At 37.8% G+C, this 14,206-nt stretch overlaps 1 protein-coding gene across 1 annotated transcript in view; it reads right to left on the bottom strand.

Annotated features, from left to right (window-relative positions):
• Positions 1 to 14,206, bottom strand: part of FARS2 (phenylalanyl-tRNA synthetase 2, mitochondrial) — a gene marked incomplete at both ends in the record, with an annotated part of 432,169 nt that overhangs the window by 225,861 nt on the left and 192,102 nt on the right. Inside the window, one exon of the mRNA XM_080710010.1 lies at positions 9,461 to 9,621. Coding sequence (XP_080566136.1) covers positions 9,461 to 9,621 — 161 coding nt within the window. The remainder of the gene's footprint in view (positions 1 to 9,460; positions 9,622 to 14,206) is intronic.

Below are 14,206 nucleotides of genomic sequence, written 5' to 3'. Positions count from 1 at the left end.
TATATATTTAACCTTGTAGCACTACCACATTCTCACTATTATTGTAAATTTTTAGAAAGGCTTAACAACAAATTAAGTGAATCTTTTACATCGGTTATTTGAATATTACTGGACCTCTGAATTTTCATTTAAATATTAGAATTTTCTTATCAAAGTTCTCAAAAAACCTCTCTGAATTTTTATTTTTTAAACTGCTTTGGCCATGTGAAAGAAATTTTGAAGCAATTCCCCAAATTGTTTTGGCACATATATAAAAGGGGCAATAACATGAGAATGGGCAAGTGAAGAGAGTAGTGGTGTCTGGGGAGGGGAGCAGGAAGGGATGTCATCAGGGAGGCAGGTATGTTTTGACTGCTAACGGCTTTACTCTTTAAATGAATCTGGCACAAATCCAAGGATTTGATACAGGTATATAGGGTAGTGGGCTCACAGGTGTATGCTGTCATTAGCAAATCAAATGTAGAAGTGCACGTTTAAGGCAATTAATATTTTTAAAAATGACTTAAAAAGAAATATAAAATTGCTTCTCAAATACCAGTTAACCTGGAGTTCAAATCCTGCCAAATGAACTCTTATAAGAGTCACTTATATATAATTCACTATTATTGGTAGGGAACTCTATCTTACAATTTATACATCTCAAAAGGGGCCCTATAGAATATAAATTCTTTCCTCACACTGAAAAAAATGTGATTCATTATTTAGCTAAGTGAAAAAAAGAATAATTAAGCTATCCACTCTATAAATTACTGCTTTCTTTAACCATGTTTTTCATTTTTAAAATCACAAGATTACACATGATAATAAAAACTGGCAGAAATGTACACAGTTTGCAAAGCTGTCCCCACAATGCAATAACAAAATAAGTCTCATTTCTCTGTCTAGACATGGGCAGCTTGTAAGTACTAACATCTCCGATGAACTCAAATGCCCCTCTCATCCTCTGAGTAAAAGGCATGACATACCTCTAATAGAAACAATGGAGAGACTTGTTTGTTCTTTTGTGCATCTAACAACTACACTTACCTTTCTTGACTTATTATTCTTAGTACTTTGATTTAATTTGGTCCCAGAACGTTGATATGAATTGACTCTGATCAACATTTATTAGTTCTTTGATAGCTCTGCAGATCTCATTCCCAGGTTGATCGACCTTGAAGTTAGCATTTTAGCTCTTGTCCCTCTTGGCCAGTATAGTTAACATAGGTGGATGGTCTACGATGACCCTGATTTCTACACTCTATCTTAAACAGGAAAAAGTGCTCCATAGCCACATCCTGCCCATTAATCTTGTTGAGTTGTTCTGTAAAGTAGGCAGAGGTGGTTCTAGGCAAAAAGAACGTTTTATGTTTGACTAGGAATCAAAGAATTAAACTAAAGGGAGATTTCGAGCATTTATCAGCAGAAGACGACAATTTTAGGACAAAGAGTTTTTCCAGTAGCCTCTGTCATTACATTGCACAAATGACAATTTCTAGTCTAAAACATGGCGGCAGTATTAAGAGATCTATTATATCTCTTATTACTGCCGCCATGTTAGATGTCTATTACAATAGACAGAGCCTATTGTGTCCATCTGACATTGCTGGTTGTGAAAGAATGCAAAAGTATAAACCTATTGTTAAGAGCTCCGTCTAAACAGGAGAAAATAGCAGGCTACCTTTATAGACTACTCCCATTACCTTGAAGATAAAATGTGAGGAAAGACTGCTGAGAACTTCCCCCCAAATTTTCCTCACACTTTAAAAAGGAAACACGAGTGTTCATATCCTGCCTTTAGGGTTGTAAGACAAAATGCTTAGAGCTCCTGTCACCATTTTTCAAGCCTGAGAGGACAGACCTTAGGAAAAAAAATGTTCAGGTTCAAGAGGCCTGGCATCATTGAGAGCTTGCTGTCATTGTACTTATTCATGAAATGTATGTATGTATGTATGTATGTATGTATGTATGTATGTATGTATGTATCTATCTATCTATCTATCTATCTATCTACCCAAGGATGCTCTACCTCCAAGCTACACCCTCAGTATTTTTTATTTTACTTTTTTTTTTTTTTAAACAAGGTCTCACTAAGTTTCTGAGGCTGGCTTCAAACCTGTGATTCTCCTCTCATACATTTTAAATCATACATTTTCTTGGTTGAAGCTGAAAGCATGCCCACTACTATACTGTTACAATTTCTTCCATATTCACAACTAGGGAAAATAAAAGTTGACCTGCCCATTATCACTTAACTGACCTGTTCTAACAGTTCTTTCAAACTTCTATTTGCTTCTTGTCGCTATTCTGATGATCTAAGACTCTTAACTTTATGACCTCTCAGTTATTAGTATCCAGTTTAGATGATTTTGTAAAGCATAAAGAATCCCTCTGATCCTAGTAAGGGAAATACCAACATTTCTTCTAGTTAGATATATGTTTCCTAAAATATATTGCCCATAATTTGTCAGATTTTATAGATGTTGGCAAGATTTAAGGTTAGCATGTTGATCAACAGGAAGCTATTGTACATGTATTTCCATTATGTTAATAGTCAAGAAAATACAACTAAGATGTAGAATGTGTCTATATATAAAGGCCACAAAACACACATCATTGCAATCTATATTACAAGAAAGCTTCAAGACGATGCTAAGGATGCATTTCATTTTCTTTTTAAGTGCCTTGATAAACAAAAAAATTGTGATTGAAATTCTCTAAAATGTTAAATATGTATAAAATCAACTATTTTCACAAAAATAAAAGTAGTTCCAAGTCCACAGATCTCTGATGACAAAGGCTCCACATAAACTCAAAGCTTCAATCCATAGGACTCCAGGGACTATTGGCCCATGAGACATCTTAGTGTCATAAGGCTGGGGCTATGTAACACCAGTGCTGGCAAAGCAAACTGCAGATGCAAACTGTATAATTATGGTGGCTGTGGCTGCTTCCCTCAGAAAAGCACATGTTTTGTAGCTTTTGTGGTGGTGGTGATGATAGTAATAGTGGTACTGGTGAAAATATGAACAAAATGGACTAAACACTATGTGTTAGGGTATTGCAAATGTTTACATACAAATGTTATAGTGATTACCAATGACGATTCTATTACTGTATTCGCCCCCCCCTCTTCTCTTCTCCCTCCCTCCCTCCTCCCCCCTCTCTTTGTGCTGGGGATTGAACCCAGGGGCATCCTCCCTCCAAGCTATACCCCAAGTCCTATTTTTTATTCTTTACTTTGAAACAAGGTCTCTCTAAGTTTTGGAGGGCCTCCCTAAGTAAGTAACTGAGGCTGGCCATGAAACTGTGATCCTCTTGTATAAGCCTCCCAACTATTAGGATTATAATAAGCATGTGCCACCTGACCTGGCTCACCTCATTTTTAATTCAACAATGCTCACTCAACACATAAAAGATCCTATGGCTGGCCATCTTCCCATTTCTTCCTCTATCTCTACTAGTTTCTTTTGGGATAAAAATCTCATTTCCAGCGAAAGAAAATGCTTAATATACATTAACTTTTGGTGAGATAGGAAATATACACATGGAAATAGTAAAAATGTTTGAGACCTATTAACTTCATTGCAACATAATGAAGCTCCTGGGATTCTCACAGTTGGATTTATATGGGAATGGAGTGAGAAAAATGCTGCAAATCCTGCATTAAGTCTCTACCAGACGCCATTTATGATAATGACAGCAAAATCAGATCTAGGAGGCATTCCAAGCTCAGAGATTAGCACGTAATCACAGGATCAAGCCCTTATACAATTCTGGAGGGACACAAAAGTATTTAGAGAATTAACTAGAAAAAAAAAGGATTAAAAAAAGGAAGAGGAAATTTTTGACCAGCGTAGTTGGTTATTATCAGTAAAATTTTACATTCACCTGTGTATAGCTCAACTATTGTTCCACATATTTTTTAAGGGTCTTTTCATAAATACGTCTCCTTCTCTACATTAAAAACAACTTTCTGGTCAGGTAGCACAAGCCTATAAATATAATCCCAGCTATTCAGGAGGCTGAGGGAGGAGAATCACAAGTTTAAGTCCAGCCTTGGCAACTTAGCGAGATGCTATTTCAAAATTAAAAGTAAAAAAAGAAAAAAAAAGGATGGTGATGTACAGCACAGTGGTAGAGTGCTTCTGGGCTCAATCTCTAGTAGTGCAAAAAAAAAAAAAAATCAAAGTCAGGCACTATAAATTTCAGCTTGCTGACTCTAGTATATAGCATAGTGCCTTGGTATATGCAATAACAGAGCTTACTATTTCTTTGTCTTGTGTGTATGGTATTGGGGATGGAACCCAGGGGCTTTTCTACCTGGAGGCTATACTCCCAGACCTATTTTATACTTTATTTGGAAAACAGCGGCTCACTAAGTTGCTAAGAGCCTCACTAAGTAGCTGAGGCTGGTGTCGAACCTGTGCGATCCTCCTCTCTCAGCCTCCCAAGCTCTGGGATTACAAGCGTGCACTACCACGCCCGGCTTACTATTTCAATATTAGCAACTGTAGGGAGTTGGCTTTGGTTAAAATCCTGGCTCTGTCATGAGTGGTGTTATTTGGTTGAGTTATTTGGTGGTGCCAGGTCTCAGTTTCATCATCTGCAAAATGGATTTAAGAAGGAATGGCCCCATTCCTTTTGGTGCAGACAAGCTATGATACATGCAAAGTACTTAGTTCCATTATTTGCATATAGCACTTAACAAATGGCATTTTTTTTTTTTTGGGTGGTGGTACTGGGGTTCCTGGAAGCCCTTCTACCTTAGGGCTACACTCCCAGACCTATTTTATACTTTTACTTGGAAACAGGGTCTCTTAAAGCCAGCCCGGCTGGCTTCGAACCTGCGCGATCCTCCTGTCTCCGCCTCCCAAGCGCGGGGATTACAAGCGTGCGCCACCATGCCTGGCAACAAATGGCAATTATTAGAAGGTTCTAATAGATTATGTACAGATGAGTGTTGTGTTGAGTTGTGATTGCTGGGAGATCTAAATAAATAAGAAAAAAGAAGTAAACCATCTTTTGGCCTTAGGAAGTTCTCATACAACACAGTGCTCACTGCTAATACTTGCTGCCATGGAAAGGGCACTGTTGATTCCAGGCGTCTAGACATGACTGACCTCAGCGATGACTGAGGTAATGGGAGGACGTTTCATACTACTGTCCTGCTGATAACTACCAAATTATTTTAGTTCTTTGTTTTTGGTCTCTTTTATTTTTTTCTGATTTGAAAAGTAACCCCTTTCCTTTACAGATTGCTTCTAACACACAAACAAAACTCTGACTTGACTATAATTTTTAAATATGCACTTAAACTATATGAGTTTATTCACACAGATTCTTTACCTGGACAAATACACAGAGAAATGAAAAAGAAAAAAGTAAAGGAGGAAGGGAGGGGACCTTAGGCAGTTCATTAAAAAAAAAAAGTCTAATAGTATGGCAACTGTGTGAAATTCATGACAACAAAACTCAGGGCAAGAAGAAAAGAATTTCACAATTAAGGCACCATTAATTATAGATCTGTTTATGAAAGTTATACTAAACTTAAGATGAGAGCCGAGGATGAAGTCACTTTGTCAGAAGAGCTGATCTATTCTACAGATGTAGTAGTGGAGATTCTGACAAGATAAATAATTCTGTGCATCATCACTTTGATTCAAAGTGTGATTTGTGAAGCAGCAGCATCAGTGACACCTAGACGTTTGCTAGAAATTCAGAATCTCAGGCCCCGCCCAGGACACACTGACTAAGACTCTGCATCTTTAACAAGGTTTAGGAGATTCATCCACACACTGAAGACTGAAAAACTTTAATATATGCAGTTTGCTAATGATGAATTGAGACACCTTAAGACATGCAGCTTGCTGATAATGAAAGCGGGCCATTTAAAATCAATGTTTTATTTTTCTGTAAGTTGTATACTGATTATTAGATTTATTAGAATAATTGAAACCTTTTGTTCTAAAGAATCCACCTACAAATTTGATGCCAAGGTAAAAATCAGGGAATACCTCCTGAATCCCTTACCGAGCAATACACCATGCTGACACTACTCTTGAGATAAGTACTTGGCCTTTTTCCCCATCTGTAAAATGGGGAGAGTACTAATGGATAAATTCAGAGGACTGTTGACTAAAGTAAGGCAGCTCAGGTCTTTAGAACAGTTTCTGTCATGGAGGAAGGCTGAAACAAATGTTAGTGCCATAGAAGTGAAACAGAAAACCACTAAGCTGGGAGCAAAGAGCCAGTATCACTGACTTGTTTGTAAGCTGCTATGGGAAGTGGGCTGCAATTAATGATTTTAAAGTGAACTATGTTTATAAAATGTACAATGTTGAGTAATTTTCAACACAAGCACTATTCTGAATAGGATTAAGTATTGAGTTTATAATTATGAACTGTATTAAAAACATTTAAACAACAAATGAAAGTTGAAATCTTGAATATTTGGTCCAAGGCACCCAAGCTGCAAATGTCACTTTAGGAGAGCTGGCAGGTGTGCACACAATGAAGGCATCAATACCCCAAAGGAACACAGCCTGGGAAGCTGTACTGCTGGGCAGTGATCTCTGGTACAGAGCAAGGAGGTACTGTGTGACAAAATGACCATACTCTCCATCCACTAAGGTCAAGCACAGAGCCAGGGAGGTTAAAGAGCCAGAATAGGCCAAGACCTAACTCAAAATATGTAAAATAAAAAGTGAAACCTGAAATCACAAAATAATCCAAGATTCCTACTAACCAGATCTCAACAATTCCTTCCTTCCTCCCTCCTTTCCTCCAGTCCTCCTCCCTTCCCTCCCTCCTTGTCTTCGTTAAATCTACCTCCCTCCCTCTTTTTATTATTATTATTATTATTATTATTATTGTATTGGGAATTGAACTCAGGGGATTCTACCTCTGAGCCACACCCCCACTCTTATTTCGTTTTTTATTTTGAAACAAGGCCTTGCTAAAATACCGTGCACTGATGGCCTCGAACTTGCCATCCTCCTGTCTCAGTCTCCCAAGTACTAGGATTACAGGCTTGTTTCACCACACTGGGTTAGACAGTGGTTTTCAAAGTATTCAAGAAAAGCATCATGCAGATGAGGTGTCTCCATGAGAAGCCACTGCTAGTAGTGAGCAGAGTACCCTCACAGCTGGATGGATGCTTTACAAGAAGAGCTTGGGAAACGCAGAGGAAGAGACAGCAGAGACCCAAGCGCCTGAGGCATAAGTTAGGGATGCCTAAAGGAAGAGACATTTTTACTCCCGGCACAGCAGGATTCCCAAAGGGCTCCCAGAGTTTCCTGGCCAGAGAAGCCAAAAACTCAAAAACTTGAGGTGCTGAGAAGTCTTTTCCTCAGGTGTTCTCTCCATTCTCTGCAGAAGTCCTGCCTAGGATTACAGGCTAGCTGCATTAAGTGACAAACAAGTCTCTTAATCCATATATAATACAATACAGTAAACTATGATATATATAAACAGGATCACTCTATGTAAATAGTTACAAATTGCCAACACTAATAACTGCTTCACTTATCCCATACAACAAAACTACTATATCTGAAGGTAAGCAATTGACTTTGATGAGTCAAAACATAAAAATGAATAAATGATATTGACTAAATATGTCCCTCTTCCCTAAAATGTCCCTATCGTCGAACTTACAAACATGTTTCCTTACATTCAAAAAGGTTGTTAAAGGAGTGATTAAGAGAAGATCTTGAGATGGGAGATTACCCTTAATTATCTTGTTGGGCTTCATGAAATCAGAGTCTTGTAAAAGGAAACTAAAAAGGCAGAGAGAAGGTAATGAGCTCACAGCGGCAGCAGAGGGAAGGCAATGTGGTGCGAAGCCCCGTATGAGGGTGGAGGGCGGACTGCAGCCCCACAAGGCAAGTGAACAGACTCTCACCAGGAGGACCCAGATCTTCTGACAGCTCTAGGCCCCTCTGACTGATTTTGCCTCTCTGCCCTCTACAATTGCAAGATGATAAATCCATGCTGTTTTAAGTTGTTGAGTTTATGGCAATTCATCACCATGGCTAACGAAAATTAATTTATTTTGGCACCTAGAAGTAAGATACAGGCATCCAGAAGTAAGGTAATGCTTGTTACAAAGACCTAAAAATATGAAAGTGGTCTTGGAATTGATCAATGAGTATTAAAGTTTAAAAATATAAGCAACATGATATAAAAAGGCTACTTTAACCTGAACATACTGTGTTAGAAATATAGATGTTAAAGACTCTGATGAGCTAAAGAGAAACCAATATGGTGGAGAAAACCTGCACTGAGAATATCCAGCTCCTCATGAACATGCTGATGGCAGAAAGATGGGCATCAAAAGCCCTGCTTGTGAAGGCTTTGAAGGAAATCATCACCATGCCAATGAAAACTGGAGGACAGGGGATTCATGTTACGTGGAGTAGAAATGCTGGAAGACAGGCTAGACAGTAATTTTCTAAAACGTTTGAAAGACAGCAACACAGCTAACCTCTAAGCAGGGTAACAGACGGAAAATCATCCTTAGGTCAAGTCATTGAAAACCAGAGTAAAAAAATAAAAAAAGAATGACATGCTCAAAGATCTGAAGGGTGGGGGTGTGGTAGAAGAAATCTGGCAACCTAGACATCTATACACATGAAAATAATTCTATAGAAATAAAGGTGAACGGGTAGCATTTCCAGACAAACAAAAACTGAGACAATTTATTTTCCAATACAAAAAAAAGGAAATTCTTTACATGGATCATAAAGACAAAACCATGAGGTAAAGAAAGGAATGAGGATCAGTGGGGGTAGATATCAAGGGAAATACAAAGCAATAAAGTTGCAATTTCTTTAAAAGACAACTGACAATTTGAAATGAATAGAGCAATGCATTATGGGATTATGTTATGTGAGAAATAAAACTTGACAATACAAAAATAGGAAAGGTAACTAGAATTGCACTATTATAAGGCTACTGTTTCATAAAGTTATATAATATTTATCCATGGTAAAGTATAATGAATTAATTATGAATACGGTACTCTAGAGTAGCTTTTAAAAATGGTACAAAGTGTTGAAACTAAATAGCAATGGAGGAACAAATGGAAAACAAAAATAGGTTCAACTCTATTTTGTTTATAAAAGATACATTTTTAATGTAAAGACATAGAGTATAAGTAAAATGATAATTATACACTGCAAACACAAATCTTAAGTAGGTGTACCCATTTTCATATATGAAAAGGAAAATTTTAAGATAAAAATATCAGTGATAAAATGGGTATTCCACAATGACAAAGTGGTCAGGAACAAGTTCTCTATGTAGCCCAATAAGATTGATAAACCTCTTTACTCTTGCATATAATTTCTGAAGGTCTGTTTCGGATCATCTATTTAAAAACTTCTTTTCAAATTCACATTATTTTAACATTCCAGTCCTCTCAATCCTTGGTGTCCATTTTTATTATTACTTACTTAATTCTTAAAAGTCATCTCACCTGGAATTTCACCTTCTGATTAATGTCTGATACACGAAACTGCTTCAGGAAGCGCTCATCCTCACTCCAGAAGAGGCGGATGTCAGGGATGTCATAGAGAACCATGGCCAGTCTTTCTAACCCTAGGCCAAAAGCCCAGCCGATTTTATCTTGAGCACCAGCTATAAATAGAAAACAAAGCAACTGTTTAGGAAATCAAAGGAATAGACAGGTAGGTATCTCTTCCAGATGATACACAGAAACACTGGGTCCCACCAGAGGCAAAGGCCTGGGGAGCAGCCGAGGGCACAGCCACTTAGGTGCCCAGTCTTTCCTTCCCCTTCCCTCATGTTTACTTTCCTCACAGAAGTATTCTGGAGTCACATGGTCTGTACTACTGGCTTCCATTTCTGAATAAAGGACTCCAAGCTCTTTTAAGCCCTGGTTCCAGCCTCTGAATTATGATTTTTCAATAAACTTTGCTTGTTCTTTTTTTTTGGGGGGGTGGGGGTGATACTGGAGTTCCTGGAAACCCTTCTACCTCAGGGTTACACTCTCAGACACCTAATTTTTATATTTTTTATTTGGAAACAGGGTCTCTTAAGCCAGCAAGGCTGGTTTCAAACCTGTGTGATGCTCCTGTCTCCACCTCCCAAGTACGGGGATTACAAGTGTGCGCCACCACACCAGGCTTGCTTGTTCTGATTCAAACATTTAGCCCCTATAACAGATTACAGAAGAGAAAGAAAAGAAAGGCTTTGTCCCTAAGTGTCTTGATACACAGGGATCCATATTCAAAACACTCCACAATGAACCACAAACATTCAGAAATTGTATATCAGGCCATTAAGAAGTTCTAGTTTATTCAAACACCATAATGTAACCAGTTGTGGTGGCATATGCCGGTAATCTCAGTGCTTGGGAGGCTGAGACAGTAAGTCTGCAGGTTCAAGACCAGCCTCACCAACTTAGTGAGACTCTTAGTAACCTAGTTAAGCCCCTGTCAAATACATACCATCCACCCATCCATCCATCCACCCATCCATCCATCCACCCATCCATTCATACATGCATAGGCCTGGGGTATAACTCGGAGGTAGAATGCCCTTGGGTTCAACCACTAGTATCACCAGAAAATAAAAATAAAAAATAAACCAAACCAGTCCCTTTGGAAAGATTCTCAGGAGTGGTATAGCTCGATCATATAGTGAATTTACTCCCAATTTTCTGAGGAATCTCCACACTGATCTCCATAGCGGCTATTACTAATTTACAATCCCAACAGTGTAGAAGCGTTCCTGTCTCCACATCTTATGAAGTGGATTTAATACAAGAAATCTTTGCCAGCACATAGCATTTTTTGACTTCCTAATGATTCCCTTTCTGGTTGGGGTTAGATGGAATCTGTGTAGTTTTGACTTGCATCTCCCTGATTTTATCCCCCCGCCCCCGCCGCTGCGGTACTGAGAATGGAACCCAGCGGCTTTCTACCTCCAACCTTCAACCCCGGCCCTATTTTTTATCCTTTATTTTGAAACAGGGTCTCACTGAGTTGCAAAGGGCCTCACTAAGTAGCTGAGGCTGTCCACGAACCATGATCCTCCTGTTTCAGCCTTCCCTGATAGTTAATGATGTTGAACTCTTTTTTCATATATTAAGAGACATTGCATTTTTTTGTGAAATATCTATTTAGTCCAACTGCCCATTTCTTGATTGAATTATATTATTTTTGGTGTTGTCTTTTAAGTACTTTGTATATTCTAGATATTGTCCTCTACTAGAGGGATAGCTGGCAAAGATTTCCATTCTATTGGCTCTCTCTTTAGACTCTTGATGGTTTCCTTTGATGAGCAGAAACTTTTTAGCTTAATGTCATCCCATTTATTAATTCTAGTTAATTTCCTGAGCTTTGGGGTCTTATTGAGGAAGTTTCTACCTAGGTCTATATGTTGGAGTGTTGTACCTCTGCCCTCCTCTATTAATTTTGAAGTCTTTGGTCTAATTTCCAGGTCTTTGATCCATTTCCAGATGACTCTCATGCAAGGTGAGACTTAGGGATTAAATTTCATTTTTCTACAAATAGATAACCACTTTTCCCGACACCATTTGTTGAAAAGGCTATCTTTTCTCCAATGTATGTGTTTGGCACATCCAATAATCAATTGGATATAAGTGTGTGAACCTGTTTCTGTGTCTTTTATCACTTCCATTGACATTAAGTACAATATGTGAGAATATCAATGTCAATCTCAATGTTCTGTACTGGGAAGGGAGGATGGGAAGGGAGCTGGGAGGAAGTTCACCAAGTGTGAGCATGTATGCCACTATCACTGTGAATTGCATTATGATGTGAGACTATATGCACGAATAAAAGTACGTAAAAATAAAGCAAACAAAAACCCATAATGCTTACTATTTTTAATATCTTTAATATTATTAATATATTTTTACAAAATATTTATTCTTAGTAAGAGCTATGTCAACAATGTATAGAGAACAACAAGACAAGGTAAAATGCCTTCCTAACACCATTTTCTCTGAAAAGAAAACTGACCTGGTCAGATTATGGCAATGCCATGAATTCTAAGGGTTCACTTCCCATATATGAGTCTGGGTAAGAGAGAGGATATGAACTATACTGAGGAAGATAAGGGAGCAATTTCTACTGCTGCAAAAGCTTATGAAAAGAACTTATGAGAGAAATGTCATTCCAAATGGACACTAAAGAATGAGTAGGATCCTGCGGTAGGCTGAGATGGCCCGTGAGATGCCCACCCCTCATGCATTAGCCCTGTGGAAATCTCTCCCTTGAGTGTAAGTATGACCCATGAAAAGGATGGGCTTTCAGTCATGTGAGTAACTTACTTTATATAAGACCCATCTTGGCAGACCGGAGAAAGATTCCCCAGCTGGCTGTGAGCACAAGAGCAGCCATATTGTGAGAGTCATGTGACTAGGACCTCAGGGAAGCCTCAGGAGCTGAGACACCCTGGCAGTCAGCAAGACAACTGAAACCTCACTCCTATAATCAAAGGACCCAAATTCTGCCAACATTTTGCTGGCCTGAGAAGTGGACCCCAAGCCTGAGATGAGAACACAACCTTGCTGACATCTTTATTTCAACCTGGTGGGATAAAAAACTGGGGATGTCATCGATCCATACCTAGATTCCAGAAGCAAGGAAACTAAGACAATAAATTTTGTGTTGTTTGAAGCCAGTCAGCGTGAGATAATCTGTTACTAGGGTTGGGTGTTGGGATGGAAAGAATTATAATTCAGATTGAAAATGTGGAAAAAGGCAACAGGAGGATCCAGATTAAGGGAATGTTTTTAACAGCAAGGGGAGAGGGTGCAGCACAGGAAGGCTGAGCAGTGGTTTGAAGATAGACAAGGCAAGCCTGGGTAGGTGAGACACTGAAGAGCACAAGAGCAGAGCTGATGGGCTCTGGTCATTGCTACCACCACCATCATTCACAAATGAAACGGCAAGGATAAGAAGAACCTCAAGGAAATGGAAGCCTCATCACAAGTCTTATTTATAGGTGAATGAATAAAAAGTCTTCAAAATGCTATCATGAAAACAATAAAGAGTGGGAAAGGCTTAGTGGGGAAGAAGGTGTACACAAAGGGGAGTGGTTGGCTAAGTGTGCTCCCCAATACAAATGATCACTCAGGCAAGGGCCAGGAGGGCTATTTAACTGCAGGGCCAAGGTGGTCATGCAACAGCATGAACGGCCAATGACCAAGTGGCCAGCCACCTCAAAGAGCAGCAATGAATAAAAGAAAGTATTTTATAGTAATTCATGGTAGTATACAAATCTTAAAGAGGCAGTGATCAACTAAAGACACGAAAACTAACATCACACTAATATAATGTCTCATATTACTAAAATAAAAAAATTTTAAAGATAATATTCCCAATCCTGGTGATGTAGTTGGTTTCAGTATTTTTAGTTTATTGCTGGTTATGCCATATATTTTATGGCAATCTAAAAAATGTGACAATACATACAGTAATCCATCAAAATGCTCATACTCTATTTCCTATGATTTCACTGGGGAATTTATCCTAAGGAAATAATTTGACAAAGGTAGAAAGATAAATGAAGAATAATATTTGGAGCAGTAGTATGTAGAGCAAAAACATGAAAACAATGTAAGTGTCCAAAATTAGGCAACTGCTTAAATACTACAATATATTTTAAAGCTTTCATTATAATTATAATTACATAAATGTTTATTAAATAATAAAATATAAAGAAATATAAAAACATCTATAATAAATATTTACTCTGATGTTCCTATTTAAAATAGGTACAAATGAGGACTGCAATGTGAAATATAAAAATAAAATGTGATGTTCAAAGATTATGATGGGTGATAGTTTTAAAATAATTATATATTTTAAATTAACAAAATTATATTTATTGATTGTTTACATGTTTTGAAACATGTATACACTGTGAAATGACTAAATCAAGCCTATTAATATAAACATTGCTTTATATACTTTTGTGTGGTAAAAAAATTTCAAATCTATTCTTTCAGCAATTTTAAGTAAACAATACATTGTTATTAGTTATGGTCATCATGTTGTACAACAGATCTCCTTAGTTTATATCTTTTTTTCTAAGTGAAATTTTGAATCCTTTAACCAACAAGTTCTAAAACATATTTCTATAGTAGTTAGAGGCTTTTCAAGTTAAAAAACTCACAACACAAAAAGTTGAGAGTATAAATGCCAGGAGTGTTTGTACCTCCCACTTT

The sequence above is a fragment of the Muscardinus avellanarius genome (genome assembly GCF_963383645.1).
Source record: "Muscardinus avellanarius genome assembly, chromosome: 14".
In the NCBI taxonomy this organism is placed as follows: Eukaryota; Metazoa; Chordata; class Mammalia; order Rodentia; family Gliridae; genus Muscardinus; species Muscardinus avellanarius.
This window is presented reverse-complemented; position numbering and strand designations above follow the sequence as displayed.